The sequence below is a fragment of the Hydra vulgaris genome, chromosome 08 (genome assembly GCF_038396675.1).
Source record: "Hydra vulgaris chromosome 08, alternate assembly HydraT2T_AEP".
Classification (NCBI taxonomy): domain Eukaryota; kingdom Metazoa; phylum Cnidaria; class Hydrozoa; order Anthoathecata; family Hydridae; genus Hydra; species Hydra vulgaris.
Window position 1 is genome coordinate 49,685,001 of NC_088927.1, and position 22,488 is coordinate 49,707,488.

The 22,488-nt window shown below is 28.7% G+C and overlaps 1 protein-coding gene across 1 annotated transcript in view; it reads left to right on the top strand.

Annotated features, from left to right (window-relative positions):
* LOC136083927 (uncharacterized) overlaps positions 1-2,583 on the top strand; it is a 20,559-nt gene extending 17,976 nt beyond the window's left edge. The window contains exons 3-6 of the mRNA XM_065803889.1: positions 1-314; positions 457-581; positions 752-1,000; positions 1,087-2,583. The exon at positions 1-314 is cut by the window's left edge and continues 865 nt beyond it. Of these exons, the coding sequence (XP_065659961.1) occupies positions 1-314; positions 457-581; positions 752-1,000; positions 1,087-1,466 (1,068 nt within the window). The 3' untranslated portion in view covers positions 1,467-2,583. The remainder of the gene's footprint in view (positions 315-456; positions 582-751; positions 1,001-1,086) is intronic.
* Positions 2,584-22,488: the final 19,905 nt, after the last annotated feature.

A 22,488-nucleotide genomic window follows, 5' to 3' on the forward strand; every position in this document is an offset into this window, starting at 1 on the left:
GGACATGCTGCAATTAAAACAAGACAATATCCACTTATTAAAAATCGTGAAACAATAAACCGTAGACTTGATGGGAAAATAGTCAATGGTCTTGAAAGACAGTACTGTGCAATTCTCTTGGAGGAAGAAGAGATGTCAATTGTTTCATACATTAAGAATAAAAATCGAGCAATGCAAGGCATAAACAAAGCAGAACTAACAAAACTTGTCTTAGATGTTCTGAAAGTTAGACAATACACAAATAAAAGATTGAAAGGTGGCAGAAAATTCATAGCATTATCTGCAAATGCAAAAAATGCTTTGACAAAAAACAAGTATTTATGTTTCTTATATATATTTTTAAAAGGTAGTAATAGTCAACATGTTAAGATATAAAGAGATTGCTTGTAGTCCAGGAGTTGAAGCTTTGTAAGAGAAGCTTTTTTAGTTTATTTTTTATTTTTGTTTTAAACACAGGTTAGGTAAATCGTTTTGGATGCGCTTTAAAGCTAAGAATCCAAGCTTAACACTCAAGCGACAAGGAGATGTGTCAATAAATAGAGCTCTCAATTGCACGAGGGAAATGGCATGTTTCCACCTTTGTATGAGTAAACATTGAGTTTTTTATTTTATTTCATAGTATACAATAGCTTCATTTAAAATTTAACTCATAGCTACACCTTTTTATTAGTTTATGTATTTCTACTGTACATTCATGAAAAATAGTTCTACCAAAACTGAGTTACTAATTAATTTTCATGGTTGCCTTTAGACGCTCTTGCAGAAGAATTGATTGAGACTGGCATTATGACTAAAGCAGTACAAAAGGGGATTGGAGTTTACTCTGAAAATATTGATACATGCAGAATATTTAATCATGACGAAACACCACAGTTCATCAATTTTGGTGTTGATGGTACTCCTGCTGGTCTTGTTTTTGCTGCAAAAAGGGAAACATGTTGTAAAATGATCAGAGAGAACCGTGAATGCGTCACCATACATCCTCTAGTATCATTTTCAGGTAGTTATTGCCTTATCACTTTTTTGATAAATATTTATAATATGGATTGAATAGATGATATGTATTATCTTTCTTTGTAATTGTAGGAGACCTTTGTGTCTGTCAAATACTTTTTGGTACCGTTGGAATAACTAATCAAATAGCTCCAAAGGAAGCTGTGGTAAGTATTCCGCATCTTCTGATAACAACTTGCAACCATGGTGTATCTGATCACAATTCGTTATTAGATATGTACAAAGAGTTTGATGAATACCTTAATGAAAAAAAAGTGGCACGACCAGTAGTTTTGCTTTCTGATGGGCATTGTTCACGCTTTAATTTTGATGTCTTAAAGTTTTTACAATCGAAAAACATACGTATGTTCTTAACTCCACCAGATACCACTGGTGTGACACAGCTTTTAGACCAACTCAACAAAAACCTTCATCATGAGTATCGTGGTTATGAAAGAAAATATTTTTACTGATTTCAATTCACTAAATAAAGAAGCTTTTATGATAATTTTAGGATGTATTTGGAACAACTGGGCCCCAAGACTCTATAGTCTATAATCTATAGATTCTATAGTCTATAATCTATAGATTCTATAGATAGAATCTATAGATTCTATAGATTCTATAGATTCTATAGATAGAATCTATAGATAGTCTATAAGATCTATAATCAAAGCTGCAAGACGTGTAGGAGTAACTTCCACATCATTAAACGTCAATGACATGCAACAGGACAAGTTTTCACGAGCTGCTTTGTGTATTGACTTTCTAAAAAGTGTTACATCCAGTACAACAATTTTTTCTTTTATCAGGAGATTTACTATTAAATCTCCTGATAAAAGAAAAAATTCAACTCAGTATTGAAAAAAAAAGTTTGAGCGTTCTCAAGAGCTTATTCAAGAGCTGAGCGAAAAAAGCATTCAACTTGAAGAAATTCCTGGCTTACTGACAATACAGAAAGTTAGGCCGAAAGTTTCCAAACTTACTACAAGGGTTAAGCAGGTTCACGGATCAATGAAAGGAAAAAATGTCTTGGACTTAGTGAAGGTAATTCAAGATAATGAAAATCAAGAAATAAAAGATAAGGAAAGAAAAAAGATGAAACAAAGAAAAACAAAAAGAAGCATTTTTACGGTGTAAAAATGAATGCAGCTGTGGAGAAGGTGTGTGCCATGCCGTAAAGCTACAGCAATGCTCTTCTTGCCACAATGTACAAAAATCTGTCTGTGGAAAGTTATCTTGTAAAGTGGATGGAAAAAAACCAATAATGTTTTTAGCTGCTGCAGTAACCAACAACTCACTCAAACGTAAGGTTATTGAGCATGAAAGTGATGAAGATACTAGAAGTTAGAAGGATATATCACCTTACAGTGATAAGGAAATAATTCCATTATTCTTAGTCAATTAGTTGATCAACTTATTAAAGAGTCAATAATTTCAAAGACGTATAAAAATACTTTTAAATTTTCTTAAAGACTAAAGAGTTTTCAATTTTTCAATATTTCAATTTTTTTTATACAAATAACTAGTAAAAAAGTAATTTTACTTGATTGTTAATAGAAAAATAAATGTTAATAGAAAAAAGCAAAACTCCATTTTAATATTGAGTTTTTAATCCATGTATATATATTTTTTATTAAGAGACCCCAAAGACCACACAGAAACTCTACTTTGGTTAAGATAAAATATTTTAGCAACTGTCTTTTTCATTTATTTTCTTGTGTTTTTTTTGTAGAAGTATGACTTAAATCTTTACAAAAACCACTACTTTGCAAACTTAAATGAAAATTTCAAGTATTTATGGACTATAATTTCAAAATATTATAAAATTGAAAAAAATTTTTTTTTATTGTTTTTAGTATAATTTTCAAAAATTTATGCTAATTTGGTTATTTTTAACAGTTTCTTTTCAAAAAACTATCTTGTCAAATAAAAAAATCTATTTTGCTGCTTGATAAGGCTTTATCTATGAGTTACAGGTACTAATGTGAGCGTGTGGCTTTTAAGGCCCATGAGTTTTTGGGGCCCGTCTACCTGTATACTATTGGTTATCGATAATGTCTTTAAAGGAGTTTAATACGGCTTTTAGCAACACATTAAAAAACCTCATTTATACGTAACTTTATAATAATACTATAAGCTAAAGATGCTGTTGATTAAATAATTCTAATCGGTTTGGTGATAAAAGAAATCGCCGCATTTTCAAAATATGAAACCTTTTTACATTCCGTTTGACGTGATATAATATCACGCAATACCACTTGTATTTAAATCAATTTAAAATTAAATCTTGTATTTTGTTTAATTGATATTTTTATAGATAACATTTTTTATAACCATTATTTTTATATGTTAAAAAAATAAAACTATTCAAAATTTCTGTTATTTATGCAATATTTCTCCTGTTTTAGTATGTTATTTTAGAAAAAGATTTCTCTTTTTCTAAAAAAAACTTACTAAAACAGGAGAATTTGGTATTTCAGCTACTTATATATTAATTTTTTAGATATATTTCCAAAAGTTAAAAAACTATAATTGTCAACTAAAATAAACTTATTCAACTCAAATTCAGAAAAACACGTGATCATCAATTTTAATGACAAGTTTTAAATGGCTATACTACTTACGGGTTATTAGGGGCTTGGCGATAAGATTATTTTTGTCTTCTTTTTGCCCCCGTCATATGTATATTTTACAAAAGAAAATTAATTATTTGTAAAATCAAATTTAGAAAAAAAAATTATGAAAACTATAAATCAGCCATTGCATTAAAGAATGTCTTTATGTTATAAAAAAAACAATCAATGACCATATTATCAAATTAATTTTTTTTTCAATTAACTTTAAAAAAAACATAAATTTGATAATATTGTTTGAAAAATACAAATGATCTTGTAAACTAAAGTCACGTATATAAACTCAAATTACTTTCGTAATTCGTTATTCTTCAATTTTTTCGTAATTCTTCAATTATTTCGTAATTCGTTATTCTTCAACAAATTTTAAAGACGAAGTCCGCGTCACTTGATTACTTATTCACGAAAAAAGCAGTTTAATTAACTTTCGCTCCGAACTTTTGAATGAGGAACAGAATTTGATTGTCAGACGAACTTAAAACTTAATTAAAGATAATATTTTAAATCTCTTTGATAATTGCGGAGGTTGTTCAAAATTTATATGGCCATAATTTTTTAACACTAAGAGATTATTGCATGACATTGTAAATGAACTAAATTTAAGACTTGTAAATGAACTAAATTTAGTTTTAAAATGTTAAAAAAAATGTATTTATAAATGTTATAGACTCGTCGTTCTCAAGCTAATAGCATCAAAAGGAAGTAAACATTTTCTCCGATTATCGCAATATTTTTGAAAAGCTTTTATTTTACGTAAACATGAGCATATAAATGTTTGGAGTTTGCTCCGTGTCGTTACGTAAAGTTAAATTCTCAAACAAAAACAAAAAGCTTGCTACAGACCTGATTTTAAATATGCAATTGGAATCTTGTTGTTTAAATATTTTTGTTAATTTTTTTATTTTAAACTTTAGAAAATTTAAATTAAAAAAAGCAATAAAAATTTAGTGAAAAAAAAAAATAAGCTTGACGTTGTTTCATCGTATAGAATACTTTTTTTCAAAATCGACCATACAATTTTAATTTAAAAAGTGTGTTTTTTTGAACCACTCTACCAAACTCGCTATATTAAATAAATTGAATCATTTTTACTTTTACGTTTTTAACTTTAAATTTTTTATTTTTAAATAATCTTGATGTTATTTAAATCAGTTATTTAAAAGTGTGAACATTTATTGTTTAATTTGTTTTAAAAGACTGTCTGGTTTATTGTTCTTGCTTTGGAAATGGCTCTACAAACTTGCAATTTTATATATGAAATAATTGTTGTCTGGAATAGACTAATGGAAATTAGTTCATTCCCAGCAACAGTTTTATGAATAGCAATTAATAAACAACAACAAACAAATTAATTTTCATTTCGGTTAGAGTGGTTGTTAACAACAATCACATTGTATAAGAGAAGTGAAAAGCAGCAGCATAGCTACAAATATACCCGCCTCCTTTATGTTAAGCTTTTATCAAGGCCACTAACCTATTTCCTCCTGACAAAAAAATAAATACTTAAACAAATAAATCACAAAAAATTCCTTTTCAAAGTTATTTTGTAAAAAGTATTTTTTTCTAAAAAATTAGAAACCCCAACTTTAAAAAAAAACAAAATATTTGAGAAAAAAATTAGCGTTCGGCCCCATTGCCCAGGAAACAAATTTAACATGCATTTTCATCGATACTACACAAATGCTCTCAGAGTTCTAACGAGTCTGAAATATAAAATAAAATCAAACAAAAAAAAAAGATTCAAAAAAGTGGAGTTTCCCGGTTGGCTCTGAAAACAATTTTAACATGTACGTTTATCAAATTTACTCAGACGGTGAAAGTTTCAGAACTCTAGCAAGTCTGAAAGGTAGTGAAAAATTGCAAGATTCCGGGACAACTGATAACCGACAAACAACTTGTGACAAGTCAAATTAACATTAAAAAAAATACAACCTATAGTAGAATATTGACTGGCTTTCCATACCAATTTTTTTTTCAAATGATATATGATAAAACGCAATAAAAGATTATATCTGATAACCACTCCTTTTATCTTATAGATTATATCAGATAGTTTAAATGACAAATGCGTCATACTACCAAAATAAAATATTTAATTGAAAAGGCAAATGCAAAGAAAAAAAACTGTAGAAAAAGCGCACTCTAACGAGCATGCTTGAGTAGCATCTAGCCTAGCAAAAAATTATTCCGCCTCCGTTAACTATTTTTGCCCTAATTATAATAGAACTACCTTTTATGATATATGTGAAAAGAAACCCTTTTACATGCTCCAACACAAACACTGTCCACATACATCGAGTATTACCTGAAGTATTACCCAGAAATGAAACAACCACAAACAGGCAATGCGTTTGAATACGCTACCTTTCTCAAAATTTATGTTAAATCAACATGAAATGACTATTTGAGAAAGTAAATAATATAACTTACATTTTAGTTGCTTACAAATTAAAGTATAAAATTTTAAAGACAAAATTTACTTTTACTTGTACTTGTAAATAACATTTTTTTTCAAATTACTTTTATGTAAGCTGTTTTTGCTAATTAGTTACTTTTACACGTAAAAGTAATTTGTTGTTATGATGTAGTTTTAATTTACTTTGTAAAGTGAGTGGTATGTTTTTTAAATATTATATTTACGTAAGTTTACTTCATAAATAACTTTTTTTACATATAAAAGTTAATTACATTTCGATGTAAATTTTTTACATAATCATAACCAAAATTACTTTTCAAAGTAGTTTACTTTACACGACTTACCATTAAAAGTAAGTTACATTTGGAAGTAAAAGTAAAAAAGCATATAACTTTTAGTTGTAAAAATAAATTACTTTTTTAAGTAACAGTTATTCATTTAAAAAACTAAACTAAAGTAATTAAGTTTTACATGTTATATAATTTATGTAAAAAAAAAAGAATTACTTTTAAATGCAAGTAAATTATATGTTTTAGTATGAGTTATGTAAAGTAATTTACGTTAAAAAGTAATTCGCATTTTTACATCAAGATAAGTAAAAGAGCCATCCTTAGTGCTTACAGAACAACACACAATGGATAATCTAAAATCTTTAAACAAGACCTTTAACAATTCCAAGTGTTTTGGCGCAGACTTTTTGGTAGTGTTGTTACGGCTTCAAATAAATTGACTGTCGACAAAGTCTGAAAAAAAAAAAAAAAGTCTATCCAATCATATTTCCTACGTTATTGTAAAGATGACATCTAGATTCTGGAGCTTCAAGATTTAATTTTGTCCCAGATCCCCGATCCAGCTTGGAACAATCCTGTATGAAAGTATATATAAAAATCACAAGCATAGCTTAAACATTGAAAAAAAATATATAATTAAATACATAACCGAATGTTTAATTAGGTATAAATATTGCTAACATGCTATGGATTTTATAAAACCTAAAGAGAGTACACAAAAAACAGTATACAATAGTTATAAGAGTACATGGTGTTCTTATCAAATTGAAAATATAAGGATTTTTAGTTTATTACTCGACTTTTAGTCAATTAGTAGGAAATCCATAATCGATTAAACCGACTGTTCTATTTTAGAAAAAAATTTTTCAAAACTTTTTATGTAAGTGGAAATTAGTCGAATAATTTCCACTTTCGACAAGTCGACTTTTAGTTGATTGAACCGAGGTCGATAACAACACTACTTTTTGACTTTACCAGATAAGATGTGCTAGATTCCACTTCTTGGAAGATCAAAAACAACTCTAAGTGTATTTTTCATCTAAATTTCTTTTTTTCTACATAAATTTTCTACAAAAATTATTTCTTTTTAGCTGTATTTTAGTGCTTTTTTATCAGATTTGCCTGTTAAAAAAAAAACTCTGCACTAGGTTATCTGACTGGTAATATTTTACAAAGAAATTTTGGTCCACTAAAAAATGTTACAACCAAAATGCTCAATATTGTGATTACTAATAGATGAGATTTGTTAACTGTTTTATCAAATACTATACTACCATTGTACTACAACATGGGTTTAACATGAACCTTATTAAAAAGTGAAACATTTTAATTTTAACATCTTGATACGTTGAGTTCTATGTTGATTTCGATGTTGTAGAGTGTAACTGTCAAAGACGCTGAACGCCGGTTGTAGGATTGAGGGGTCAGTACCAGCAACCTAACAACGTTGCGGCGATGTCAACTGTAGTCAAAATTTTGTCCTGCAGCTTGGAAGTATCTAAAAAAGTGATTTGCGGTCAAACTCTATTGTCTCCCAATCGCTATGATACTAGGACTTTTCCTTGAGGCGAAAAGACCACATATTTTAAAAAGTTTGTTTTGTGTGTTAAAGCTAAACTAGTTAATTACTAATATTCTAACAGTTTCTCAGATTCGCGGACCCTAATGGCCTGACTTATTGAGTCAATGGCCTGGCTTTCGATAATCTTTGGCCAGTCACGGAAAAGTAAATGTTCGTAAGTAAATGTAAGTAAAGCAGAATTCTATTGGGCCTAGAAATTCTTTTTTTGTTATCTTTTGTAGAAGGAAAAATTACTGTTTTTTTTTTTTTAAAAATTTAAAAATTACTGTTTTTACTAAATTTTTGTTTTTTAAATTAATAACTTAAGACTTAAAAAACAATAGGTTTTGAATCGCTGCGCTTTAATGTCTTCGAAACAGCAAATAATTTGCAAATCAATGATTTTTGTGACGTAATACGCAATTCATATCAAATAAATAAAATGTATGGGGAAATACAAATTAAATTTTTGTTAACTTAATTAACTTTTTTTGGTCAAATTTTTCCATTTCCTTGTATTGTCATCGAAAATGATTAAGTGTGCAAAATTTGAGCAAAATTGGTTGAGAAAAAAGCTTTCAAAAATTGATTTCAAATTTTGTGGCACACAAACATATATATATAGAAAGTAACCTTATATAAAGCATGGAAAAAAGAGTCTCAAAGAAAACTAAAGAACTTGTAATTCTCAAAATTTATACAGTTTGTCACAAAGTTACATTTCTTATACCAAAATAGAGAGTAAGCATTTTAAACCAATCAAATTTTAGAAAATTTTCATCATCAGCCAAACTTTGATATGCGAATACAGATTTAAATGCAAAAAACCCTTTATTTCTCGGCTGTGGATCACCACTGTTTTCTATGGGAAACAGCACTTTAAGTTATGGTGGGTTCTTCCAGCAATTAAAAAATCTTGTAAATAATTTATATATCTAATGATACTTGATATGCGCACAACGGATTTACTACTAAAACTTGTGAATCTGTTGAGCGCATATCATGTATTATCAACCACACAAGATAAAACAGTACAAATCCAAAAAAAAATAGGGTTGCATTTAAAAAAAGAAAAAGGTGTCTTGATATATTTATAGACTTTTTGGTAGTGTTGTTACGGGTTCAAATAAATTGACTGTCGACTCAAGTTGACTAATACATTTTTGAAGTCGACTAAAAGTCGGTTTAGTCGAATAATGGGAACTTTTTTAAAATAAGTTGTAATAAAAATGATAAAGTAATTTATATTTGTTTTCTGTTTTTCAACATCACGTTTCAACATCATCATTTAAAAAATTATAGAGCGAAAAAAAAAGAGAACAGTGGCACTCCAAGATCGAGATCCCAGATCCCAATGTTGTGCGCATATCATGTATCATAAAGCACACAAGATAATTCTGTACAAATCCAAAAAAAGGATTGCATTTAAAAAAAGAAAAAAGTGTCTTGATATATTTATATATTGAGATCAGAGAGTGCATAAAGAATACGGATCTTGAAAAACGTAAAAGGTTAACATATGTGCTTGACCTGCTTGATTAGTTTTATTTCAGGAAACTTTGTGTAGTTTTCTGTGTGACAATTGTTTGAGCTTAAAGTCTGTGTGTAACTCTTTGTATCATTAAGCTGCAATTTGTCAGCCCATCTTGTTAGTATTAAAAGTAGGATCAGAAGCCTAAAACCTTTCCTTATTATTAAATGAAGAATTTAAAAACCGGTAGGTATACTTTAAAAACCGATAATAATATTTTAAAAGCCGGTAGCTATATTTTAAAAACCGATAGTTATACTACAAAAACCGACAGCTTTATTATGAAAAACCGATAGTTGTATTTTAAAATACCTGTTTATAAATCAGAAAAAATAATACCAATAATTTCAATCTAAACATTGATTAACACAGTTCTAACGATGACAATTATTAAATAGTCGTTTTAAAAAACAAAACATAAAAAAATAACTAAAAACTAAATCTAAATCAGTCAAAATTGTTTACTAAATTTTCTGAATCTTTTATTTGCCACTAATATATTCAGGGGTGTCGTTTTTAGCAACCATTTATATATTATATTTGTGTTGAAAAAACTTGTATGCTAAAATGAAAAAAAAAAAGAAAAAACATATACTGAAGTGCAACTCAGTGGCCAAAGTACAAAGCAGCAAATATTCACTCAAAAAAGCTGTTCCACAAAAATATCACTATAAAAATTTTACAGTCTTGTCCGCATCAACTTGTGGTGGTCCAAGCACAAGATGACTCAAAAACTTAAAGGAAGTTGGTACCTTATACCTTTTTCAAATTATTCGATTGGAGCTTCAGTAAAACTTTTAATGACTTCATCACAGTTGTTACCGACTATTTACAATACCAAAGTCAATATCATTTGTTTTCTACAGTACACCAGAAAAAGCACCACAACTTGACAATACATACTAAACACCAGCAACAAACAACTATTTAGAAAAGTCATTCGAAGTAGGGATACTTATGACAAGGGTACTGGGAACAAGGGTTCTTATGATATTAGCGACAAATCTCAAAATAAGTAATATATATGAATTAACAATTAAAAGCAAGAAACGTAGACCAACATATATAAACTTGAGAGCTTTGAATTCTTTTTATAAAAGTTCCTTAGAGTATCTTCCCAGTAAACGCAAATTGGTTCAGAATTGGTCAATATTTAGTCGAAATCGATCGAAAAATGGATAAAACGTTTAGCGACCTATTATTGACTAAAAATCGAATCTTGATTTGAAATGTATAGTTCAAACTTTTTTTATATATACGTTTACTTAAAGTCGATCTAACGTTTGGAATATCTACTTACATTACGTCGCGTTGGTTTGACAAGGTTCTAACTGATCCATGAGTAGTTTTGAGTAAATCAATGTTAAAAATTGGTATGTTCCTACCATCAAAAATTATTAAAATCCAACGATAATTTTTTTTACTCATGATAACATAAGCATTTGCTATAAGTATTACTATTTTTTATGAAAAATATTTCACTCTTCATTGAAAAATGAATACCCCAAAATGCAGTTAACCTTGTCAAAGTGTAATAATTATATTCTCACTATGACAACCAACTGCTGTTTAACGGTAGTTAAAAACATGTTAGTTACTGAAACAACAAAATAATAAAAAGCTAATTTTTATAAATTAGATTATTGTTTCTTTTTTAATTTAATTTCTTTTTTTTGTTAATTTTTTTTTGTACTACATTTTTAGCTACATTTTAAAACCATTACATTAAGTACAACCCTTATAAGTGAAGAACAACTTGATAGTAATCTCTCTCCTCGAGAGGCATAAACAGAAAGACAGCTTTAATATATTTTTTTTAAGTCTGCAAGTTCCTTTGTACAATTTTGAATCTTTGGTTTTACATTCAAAACAGTGGAAGTTGATGGACTTGTTGCTGCATTCTTTCTGTTAGGTTTTTCATTGAACTTGACATTCGCACAATTCATAGCTTCATTGCGATCATGGCTAGATTTAAAATGTATAATGTGAGATGTTTAAGTAAATTTTAGAACAGCGGCGTTAGAAAAAGGAACTGACTAATTGTCAAGCAAAGCTGTAATTGAACAGCTTCACTGTTACTGAATAATCCTTGAAGTCATGTGGAATAATCCTTGAAGTCATGTGAATAATCCTTGAAGTCATGTGGTTTCATTTGAATGATACAATAAGGATTTTTTCTGTTAACTTGTTTCAACATCCTTATCAATCCAATTCGACTATGAAAATCAGTTTTCCTTATGAGCTTTTCAATTTCGCTATAGGCATGATCCACCTCTTGGACGCATGAATGACCTAGCAGGGAATGTTTCATAATGATTGAGTTAATGTTAGGATTATCTCTTAAAAAATGTAACAAAACATTTGATAATATACTGTTCCGATTTTGAGGAACGCAGGAGTCAGACCAAGTCATTAAGTCACTTACGTCTTTTCCTCTGCAAACACGCACTTTTTCTCCTTTTATATGAAAAAAATATCTATAGGCGTACTTCCTTTTTGAAAAATTTGTTTTTCAGCGTGGTCATCAGTTTCTTTATTTGTATTTTCACTATCATTGTTTTCCTCGTGGTTTCTTTTTGGTCTAGTAGTGGTTGTGCGATCAGTCGAAGTAATAAAGAAGTACCTCTTTTCAGTAGCTGAATTTAAGGCTTAAAATGAAAAAAAAAATCGTTTCGCTCATCTTCTGATATTTTCTTAGCACATTCGCACTTACAGTTTGCCAGACAGTTTTTTTTTGTTTGAATGATCTTATTTGGTACTTGTTTTCCTCTTCAACTTGCATAATTTATGCCTTTTTTTTTATTACTTCCCCAGGTTTCAGGTTTATATATTCGTTTTCTGAATTTCTTCTTAAACGTATGTTGAACGTGATCGCCAGAAGAGTAATATTACTAAGTAGATAATAGTATCTCTAGTATATTATTACATACTAAGTGAATCATACTTAAGAGGTTAAAAATGGTTCACTTTGTATATAATAGTAGATTTTAATGTCAAAATCATTTTTTAGATAAATATATTAAAAAACCTTTAAGATTTAGAGGATGATTGAGGGGAAACACTTCATATTTGACTTACTTGTTTGTCACTAATTCAGCATCATTCGTAGGTTGTACATTCATGTCTATCTCAAAATTATTTTGAGTCTGTACTACATAAAAATTATTGGCATTGTTTCCAGAAGCTTCTTCTACAACATTTCGTTTCTAGTTTTCTAGTTTTTTTTTAGAATCTAGTGCAGCTCTAGTTAAATTAAAACGTTTCTTCTTCCTGTTTCTTCTTCCTGTGTAAACATGTTAAAAAGTAAAAAATCTTTTTAAACAACTTTTTCGAAGCTTTTAAATTTATTTTAATATGTAAATGCATGGCCAAAGTCACGCAAAAAAGTTTTATTAGGTTACTAACCGTGTACTTAATTCGCAGCAGTCTTCACCGCTTTCACTGGTTGGAGCTACAAATTCGTCACTATCATAACTGCTTTTGATATCAAATACTACTCTTTCCATTTTCTGTTGATATTTTACTTAAAACGAAATTGAATACTTTTCAAATTGTCTTTTTTTAACTTTCAAACTTTCAAAAAAAAACTTTCAGAAAAATTCTTTTCAAATCATTTTATAAAACTTTTTTTTTAACTACGCAGCCTGGTTTTTATTATTGCTACAAAAACGTTTAATTACAAGTTGTTTAAATTTTAATATTACTGATATTTTTGATTTAACAAGTTAAAACAAGTTACTTTATAAAATCAACGTTCCAAAGTGCACATATATTGACTAACCGTTGTAGATAAGTAAAGAAAAATGAACAAGTATTGACTTTTTGTGGTAGGCACTGCAAAATATAGTTAGACATTGTACTTACATTGACTGCGGTAAGTTTGTAAATTTATTAATGCAAAAACATCATTACTTTAAAATAAAAAAATGATTTTAGCTCATAACTTTTACTTTGACTTATAATAGTTATTTCTATGCTAATCAAAATTTTGTTTCGCAATGTGACAGGTGTCAATTTGAGTAACGTTATAAAAAATATTTTTTTTTATTTTCAAATAATAGCTTTAATGGTATTTTATTCTACATCGGTGTCAAATTAGAACACTTTTTGCTGATGTTCAGTCTTATTTTTTATATGATTTTTGATGGGAATAAAATTCTCTATCATAATAATTAGTTAATAAAAACAAGCGAGAGATTATGCTGTTATTTTTAGTTAGAACCTTGTCCAACTAAATATTAGTTAAATAAAGTTGCAGATAGAACTTTGGCACGTTAGCAGTTTGCTTGTTTTGCGCTATATCGCTGTAAATTTCAGTTTATTTTGTTCATCATGATTTAAATAGTCTAATAAAATGATAATGTCAGTTTTGGCAAAAATGTCAGTTAGAACCTTGTCAAACCAACGCGACGATTAGTCAGAACAGAACAGAACAAGATACTTATTTTCCTCAAAATTTACAATCATATAATTACAATAATATATTATTATTAATAATAATAAAAATAATACAATAATAGCAATAACAATATTAATAAAAATAATAAGAATATCTATAATATTATAAATAATAAAATCAAAATATAATTATTAAGAATAAATATAAATAATTGATTGAGGAAGGAGTCACTCATGCAGAATCCTGACCAAAGGAGTGACACTAAATAATTATATTAATAATACTAATTTAAGAAATAATAATAATAACAATGATAACCTTAATCATTAATAGAACAAAAGTAACAGTAAAAATAATAGTATTTATAATAATTGTAATAATAATAGTAATAAAAAAAACAGGAGTAATGAAAGTAATAAATATTAATGACAAAAACAATAAAGTCTCTATAGAAATAGTAAAAAAAAAAAAAAAAAAATTAAAAATAAAACTAAAGGAAGTTAATAATTATAAAAAAAATAAACATAAATTTTTTTTAGAATTTGTTTAAATTTATTTTGTTTTAAATAAAGAAATGAAGATAAACTATTTTGAAATTTTGATTTTTTAAACTCATTCACAATGCACATAAGACTTCGATTCCATTCACTGATGCACTGATGTGTAATTGAATACTTACCATACCTTAAAGTTTTATAGGGAGGTACATTTAGTTTTCCATTATTGATATTTCTAGTTAAATGTGACAGAATAAATCGAGTTTCAGTGAAGAAGGTTGTAATAGAGGAAGGTAAATTTTTATTAAGGGAGTCAAAAACAAAAGTAGATTAGCAAATTTAACTAGTGCTGACAAGATAGGAATTTTAAGTTTTTTAAAGAATTTTGAAGTTTCTGTATTATGGAGTTGAAAATTAATTATTCGGATTGATTGGCGCTGAGCTGATAACAATTTATTAATATTACAGTTGCCAATTTGTCCCCAAACTTGACAACAGTAGATGATATCGAACCTATAAAAATACCAAGATACTTAACGTGTGTTGGATATAAACGTCTATTATTAGTTTTAATTTTAGTTATATGATTGTTGTTTAAAATTTTTTTGTCTTGTAGATGAAAATAATATTAGTTCAGTTTTTTCTAAGTTCAGAGAAATTAAGTTTGCACTTAGTCAATGAACTAAAACTTTTAGGTCTAAGTTTATATTCTTCCACAAGGAACGATAAGACTTATTAATATGCAAGATATTAGTATTATCAGCAAACAGATGGACTGATGAGAAGTGGACAGAATTATTAAGATCATTAATATAAATCAAAAACAATAAATGGCCACGAACAGAACCCTGGGGAACATCACAAACTATATGTTTGTTATTTGATTTGCAACCATTAATGCTAACAAACTGCTTTCGATTTAAAAAATAAGATTAAAACCAGTTACAAGTAACCCCTCAGATTCCGTAATGTTCAAGTTTAGAAATTAAAATGGTATGATTATATATCGAACGGTATCGAACGCTTTTGTAAATCGATAAAAACACCACCTACGAAATGACCTATCCAGTGCCTTTTTTATTTTTTCAGTTATTCTTATTAAAGTGTAGCAAGTAGAGTGTTTTGATCAAAATCCAAATTGAAGTTCATTTAAACAGTTAAAGGAATTCAAAAATAAGTATAATCTATAGTACACTAGTTTTTCAAGGAGCTAGCTAATGTTAGAAAGAATTGAAATTGGTCTATAGTTATTACATGAGAGCTTTGAGCCATTTTTATATACTAGAATGACCCAAGATAATTTCAAAATGTCAGGAAAAATTCCATTTAAGAAGGAAATATTAAATAGCTTAAAGAGAATATCAATAAGAATGTTTGTGGGGATGATGTTTGTGGGGATGATGTTTGTGAGAATGTTTGTGGGGATGATGTTAGGATCTATTAATTTTCTAAGTTTTAATTTAGATATAAGTGATGAGATTTCAGAATGGTTTGTTGGAGATATCAGTAAACTATGAAGATTTGGATGTTTAAGATTATAGCTTTTTATAGCTAATGTAAGATGAGTGAGTTTTAAAATTAAGTTTATGAGCTAAAATCGTTGTTGAATTTTTCGCAGATTAGAGTTGGTTCAGTTATGTATGTTTCGTTAACTTGTAAGCAATTTGGAGATACATAACGTTTTTGACAATTATTATTACACTTAAGCCTTTCCAGGTCTCACGAAGATTTTTTATATTTTCTGAAAAGAATTTTTTGAGATGTATTTTTTTAGATTAATTATAGTATATTTATAGCGTTTAAAGATGTTTTTAGTTTAACTATATTTGTTGGATCTTTTATCCTTAACATTTTTCCTTAAATAAGATTTCGAATCTGAATTGATTTTATTATTCCTTTAGTAATCCATGGCTTGAATTGACGCTTGTAGTTCTTAATACTAATTTTTTTGAGTGGCACATGGCAATCTAACAACAATATTGTTTGAGAAATAAATGCTTCAAAACTGGAGTCAACATCGTTTTTATTGGTAATGTCATTCCAATCAACTTTTAATAACAGGCAACCAAAAAAGTTCGTGCGGTTTTGCAGATCCATAAATAAATACACATAAAAACAGTTTTTTCTGAAAAATAGTCTCCTTCAGCAAGAATATCTTTCTCCCATCGGAAACAAGCTGGTATATTCCATTTTTATAAAAGTCTTGAGTTTGCTAGCTAAAAAATTAAATTAACTCATTTTCGAGATCTTCTCTATTTCGAAACTGTCGATTCCTCATATGATTATCCAGAGCCAAAAACAGGTGATAGTCGCTTTGGGCATGGTCTGGTGAATACGGAGGGTGAGGTAGAATCTCCCATTGTAAACGTGCTAGAGTTTCCCGCGTGATTTTTGCGGTGTGCGGTCTGGCGTTGTCCTGGTGGAATACAACACCTTTTCTGTTTGCCAAAGCTGCTTGTTTTTGGTGAAGAGCAACCGAAACTCTGTCCAATAGTATATCTCAGCAGTAATGGTTTGTCCACTTGGTAGCAAGTCATAGTGAACGATACCTGCTGTAGTCCATCATATACACAGTAAAACCTTTTGTTGGTGAATGCTTGGTTTAGGAGTCATTGGTCTTGGATCGTTACTGGCTAGCCAATGATATGTTCGTTTTTTGTTGCAGTACATAATCCATTTTTCGTCGCACGTCAACATCCGGTTAAAAAACTATGAACAGCAAAAGATCTGGAGTATGGCAAACATTTCGAAAAGAAACACCAAATATGGCAAAATGTAAAATACGCCATTTAGCTTTAAAATGTGCAAGCGGGAGTACATCAAATTAGACAAACTATCTTCGAGCAAAACATAAGATTGAAGTTAATAAAAATGAAGAGCCTAATCAACTCAGCCTAGTCAGCCAACACAGAAAAAATCAAAAACAAGTATGTTAAAATTCATACAAAGAACGTCAATGGAAGAATTATTGGCCAAATGTGCTGCGTATAATGGGTTTTCTATTCATGCCATGAGATATTCAAGTGCTATTGCAGAATTTATTACAAAACGTGATTATAAAATGCCTAGGAGCAAAAAAACAATTAAAAAATTGATCATAGGCTTTTCTATAGAGAAAAAATTGGAATTATAATATAAAATATTCGGAATGATGGAAAATATGGACAATTAAATGGAATTGAAAACCAATTTTGCATCAATCTTGCTATTCATTTAGCTGTTCTAGACACTTTTTACAAAAAAGTATCTGTAGTCGATAAGCCAGTTTATAAAATATCAAATTCTGGCAGTTTAAATTCTGATGAGGAAACTAAAAATCAGTTTTACTCTTTTTCTGGAGATCATAATTTAGATATAGATGTTGCCTGTAATAATGAAATTGAATACAATTTAGAAGATGAAATCATTAATGATGTATTAAACAACTCAAGAAAGATTATCAGATTTATCAGAAGATTCCCAGTAAGAAAAGACCTATTGAAACAATATGTTGAAGAGATAAATGGCAAAAAACTTTCGCTAATATTAGACTGTAACCCTATAGAACCAGATGGAACTCACTTATACCCATGGAAAGATTTGTGCAACTTAAAGCTTGCGTAAAAAACGCACTGAAAGAAATAGGGCGTGAAGATTTATACAATGAAAAGGATTTTTCTATTTTGCTAAATTTAATTCAAATATTTAAGCCAGCAGAATTGGCAGTAAAAGAACTGAGCAAAACCAGATTAACTTTACTCACTGCAGAAGGAGTACTGACATTTTTATTTACTCAAATGAGACAAAACTGCACAAGTTTGGGAAATAAATTTTATATTTCACTGAAAATAATAATTTCAGAAAGGCAAAATAAAGAAGTAATTACATTGCATAAATTCCTACAAAGTAGAAATTTTCCAAAAACAGAGTTGACGGAACTTTCATACTCGCCTAAGGTGGCTACATTGTCCTTGGCAAGAATATTAACTGAAAGATTATTTAATGATCCAGATTTATAACCAACTATAAATGACAATATGAACGAAAATCAAGTTGAGCTGATAGCAACAGCATCAGGATCGCCATCTTTAGTGCAGCAATTGCAGAAATCAATATCTGAAGTGTTCCAGGTTCCAAAAGCATGTGGAAAGGCAAACAAAGACAGTTTTGTTTCATCCTTTCAAAATGAACAAAAAATGTTTTGTGTCACTAAGAAAAAATTGACAACTATCCAAAACTTATTAAATGCTCTGGAATCGATACATCAACAGAAAGCGAGAGAGTTTTTTCAATCACCAGTAATTTCTGTATAAAATTACGTTATTCAATGAAGTTTGATCAGTTGGATGCACTAGTCTTCCAAAGATATTACTTTATTAAAAAAAAAAGATTTTTAAGTGACAGTTGCTTTATTATATGTGCTTTTTGAAATGCACTTTAAACTATTCTTATTGTTAAAAAAAAATGATCATGCTAAATTTTGTTTTCTAAGACTTTTTTTTGTTTTCTTCAGTTTACAAATCCAATTCCAGTAAAAAATTTCAGTAGGTTACGTTGGATTTTTAGATCAATAAATTTTTTTAGATCAATAGATTTTTAGATCAATAAAATTTGTTTTTTGTAATATAAAAATCGGTGTAAAACCGGTTTACCGGTTTTACAATTTTAAAAAACCGAAAACTGTTTTTTTGAAATTCTCCGGTTTTCTCCGAGCCCTAAAAAAACTAACATTCTTGCCACGATTTGCAGACGACTGTAAAATTGTTGGCGCACCTCTTAGCGAATATCCGTATGTGCTGTTGGTGTGCATATTAAATACAGGTATATCAAATTAAATATGTTTTTCATTTGAAATTCCGCTAATTTCGCTTGCAAATGCATAGCGTGCATCAATAACTCGTGTTGAATTGCATCCTGCTGGTACTTGCACAACACACTTTCTTGATAAATCCGAGCGTTTGAGTTTTCTGGAAATAGTAGGCTGAGACATGTTGAAGTCTGCTGCAGAAAGATTGTCTTTTATTGCTTTTTGCGTACAAAGATTGTTTTCTTGTACGCGTAGTTCATTAATATTTTATATTTGAGCGTTTATAGGTCTTTAACTCGTTTTTTATTAGAAAACGACTTGAGTGCAGTTGGGTCGTCGAATTCTTAAACGAATTGTTTAACGAAAAGATTTTGAATTGTGCGCTTAGATATATCAAGAGAAGTGGGAATGCTTGTTATAGATTTATTTCTTTCAACTAAATGCTTAAGAATTTCATTGTGCTCTTTTGTAACATTTTTCCTTGTTTTACTAATGACACTGCTATTTTCTCTTCTATCCATAGGGTAAAAATTTGTAAAAATAGTTATAAATAATTAAATTAAAATCTAGATAAAAATTTGTAAAAATAGTTATAAATAATTAAATTAAAATCTAGATAAAAATTTGTAAAAATAGTTATAAATAATTAAATTAAAAGATAAATGAATAGTTAGATAAATAATAAATTAATCAATCAATAAATTTAATATAAAATTAAACAAAGATCTAATACTAAATTAAGTAAGAAAAAGAAGGTAGTTCGTACCTTAAATAAACCATCATTAAATGTAAAGAGTCTTCGTCTTAAGTATTTTTAACCTCGTTTACCAGGAAACAAAAACAATTTGTAAAAAAATTTTAAAAATTTTTAAAAAAATGTGCGTCGTATAGGGTTAAAAATATATAAGTAATTAAGTTTAATAATAATGAATATAATAACTTTTAAACCTATAATTTGATTTCAAGATATCTTATATTATTTGAAACTTAAATAAATTTACAAACTTCACTTTTTTAAAATTTATTAAATTAAAATTCACTTTATTAAAGAAAACTAAACTAGAAATCTTTAAAGTTGTTTCCTCGAAATGTTATTTTGTATTCTTTATATTTAGTTATACTTAATACTTCGAAATATTATTCTGTATTCTTTATTTTTTGTTTTGTTTACGAGGCAGTGTTAGCCTTGCGTTTGATTTCAGAAAATAGTAATTTTTAGATTTATTCTAAATTTTTGTTATAAATTTTTTTGGTGTGACTTTTTTAATATTAGTATGTATGAAAATCATGCGTTAAAATCTATTTACTTTATATAGATTCATCATTTACATGGCCATATTTGCTTTGAGCACTCAAAACTGTTTTCTTCTGAATATAATTCTGCAAGTATGATTTTACACACTAAACATCTTTTCAAGTTTAGCAAGTTGTGTGCTATCCTGCGTGCTTTTCAATTTATCGAATTTAAAATCTCTAACTAACATATGTTTGCTTATTCAGAATTCAATATAAATAAATTTTACAAATGACCAATAGATCAATAAAATAAATAATGATGTTTGAATTTGAAATAAATTGTAATGACATAAATACGATTAAACAGTGCAACGGTGCATGTTTATTGTGTTAAGAGAAAATTATAAATACTAATGCAAAGGAGCGACACTAGGCTTCTCTGTGCTGACATAAATTACACTAAACGTGCCTGAATGACGAGCTGAATTAATGGTATACTCTTAGTGTGTTCTAATGTTATACTCTTAGTGAAATACTCTTAGTGCGTTCCATGGTCTAACTATGCGACTGGTGCGAAAAAACGACTTACATTGCAATTTTTAACTAACTGTGCTTTAAGATATTGACTGTGTAGTATGTGTGACCTTGATCTCGCAAATTTTAAGATTGCAGTTGAAATGGTCTACAACACATATGGAATTAAAAACTCAACTTTGCCAATACTAGTGCAAAATTCTGAATTTCTCAACGAGATCTCCACGTACGCAGCGTTGCTCAAGGGTGGTAAATTGAAAAAAAAATCTTTTTTTATAAGATAGATGCATTATTAAAGATATCATTTTTGCTTCAAAATTTTGAACTTGCTTAAGTATAGCAAAATATCTTCTTTGATATGAGGTGACCAGGCCTGCAATACGAGTTGAAGGTGTAGTCTAATGTAGACCATTTATGGCGTTTTCTAGAGAGATAGACTACGGATACAAAATGGTTTTTTTAAAAATACCAAGAATTCTGTTTGCTAATAAAGTTTCGGTTTGCATTTAGTTACTTCGGTTTGCACTCGAAAGCTTCGGTTTGCACTTGATCACTTCGGTTTGCACTTGAAAGCTTCGGTTTGCACTTGATCACGAACTTCAAGGTCATGAAAGACAATGACTCAAAGAATTCGTTTAGATTTTCTTACAATAAGGTTACGTCAATTGCCATCATAAGTGGACATTGAATAAAGTGTGTAGATCTGGTTTAATTGCTTTTGCTAACATGCAAAACCTTACATTTTTCAATTTTAAAAGGTATTAGCCAAAGTTGTGACCCTTCAACGGTTTTATCAATGTCATTTTTCAAGGTCTAGTGATTTAATAGCTGCAATGAACCTGCATTCATCAGTATAAAGTTTTATTAAGCGGGTAATAATGTCATGCAGATCGTTTATGAAAGGTAGAAGCAAAAGTGGTCTAAACATTATTATTGTAAAAAGGCATATATAAAATGGGTGGCAAGGGGACAATTTTACAAGTAAGGAGACACTTGATTAAAAAAAATATCATAAAATGTTGGGTGGGTAGGTTAAAAGCATTGGTGCTTTTAAGTAGGTGGAGGGTACTCAAAAAAGCGTATATCAAAATTAGGGGAAAGGATGGGGGAAGGAGGTTATTAATATATCATATATCTTATTATATCGTAATATATCTTATAGACTATTAAGTTAGGAAGAATTTAAGTTAACTTTTCAAAGGTTACTTGGTCAAGAGTATTTTTTGGAGCGGTTATGCGTGTGGGTTAATAAGTTGCAAAATTTACTAGTTGGCATAGATGGCATTTATCTAGACATGTCTGAAATTTTATATCGCTAGGGCGTTTGTTCCTCAACCAACGTCAATATCTTCATATAACATATGGCTAAAGTCAATATCTTCATATAACATATGGCTAAAGTCAATATCTTCATATAACATATGGCTAAAGTTGAAATCTTCATAAAGCGTAAAAAGTAACAAGCATGTGCATTTATTTTTTCCAACATTTGCGAAAATTATTATTTAAAAAAATTCTGAAAAACTTTTATTCTAACTTTTAGACATATTGTCCTTACGATTAAAATATTCTTTTAATTTTCTTTTCGTCGTTACTACAATTATATTCA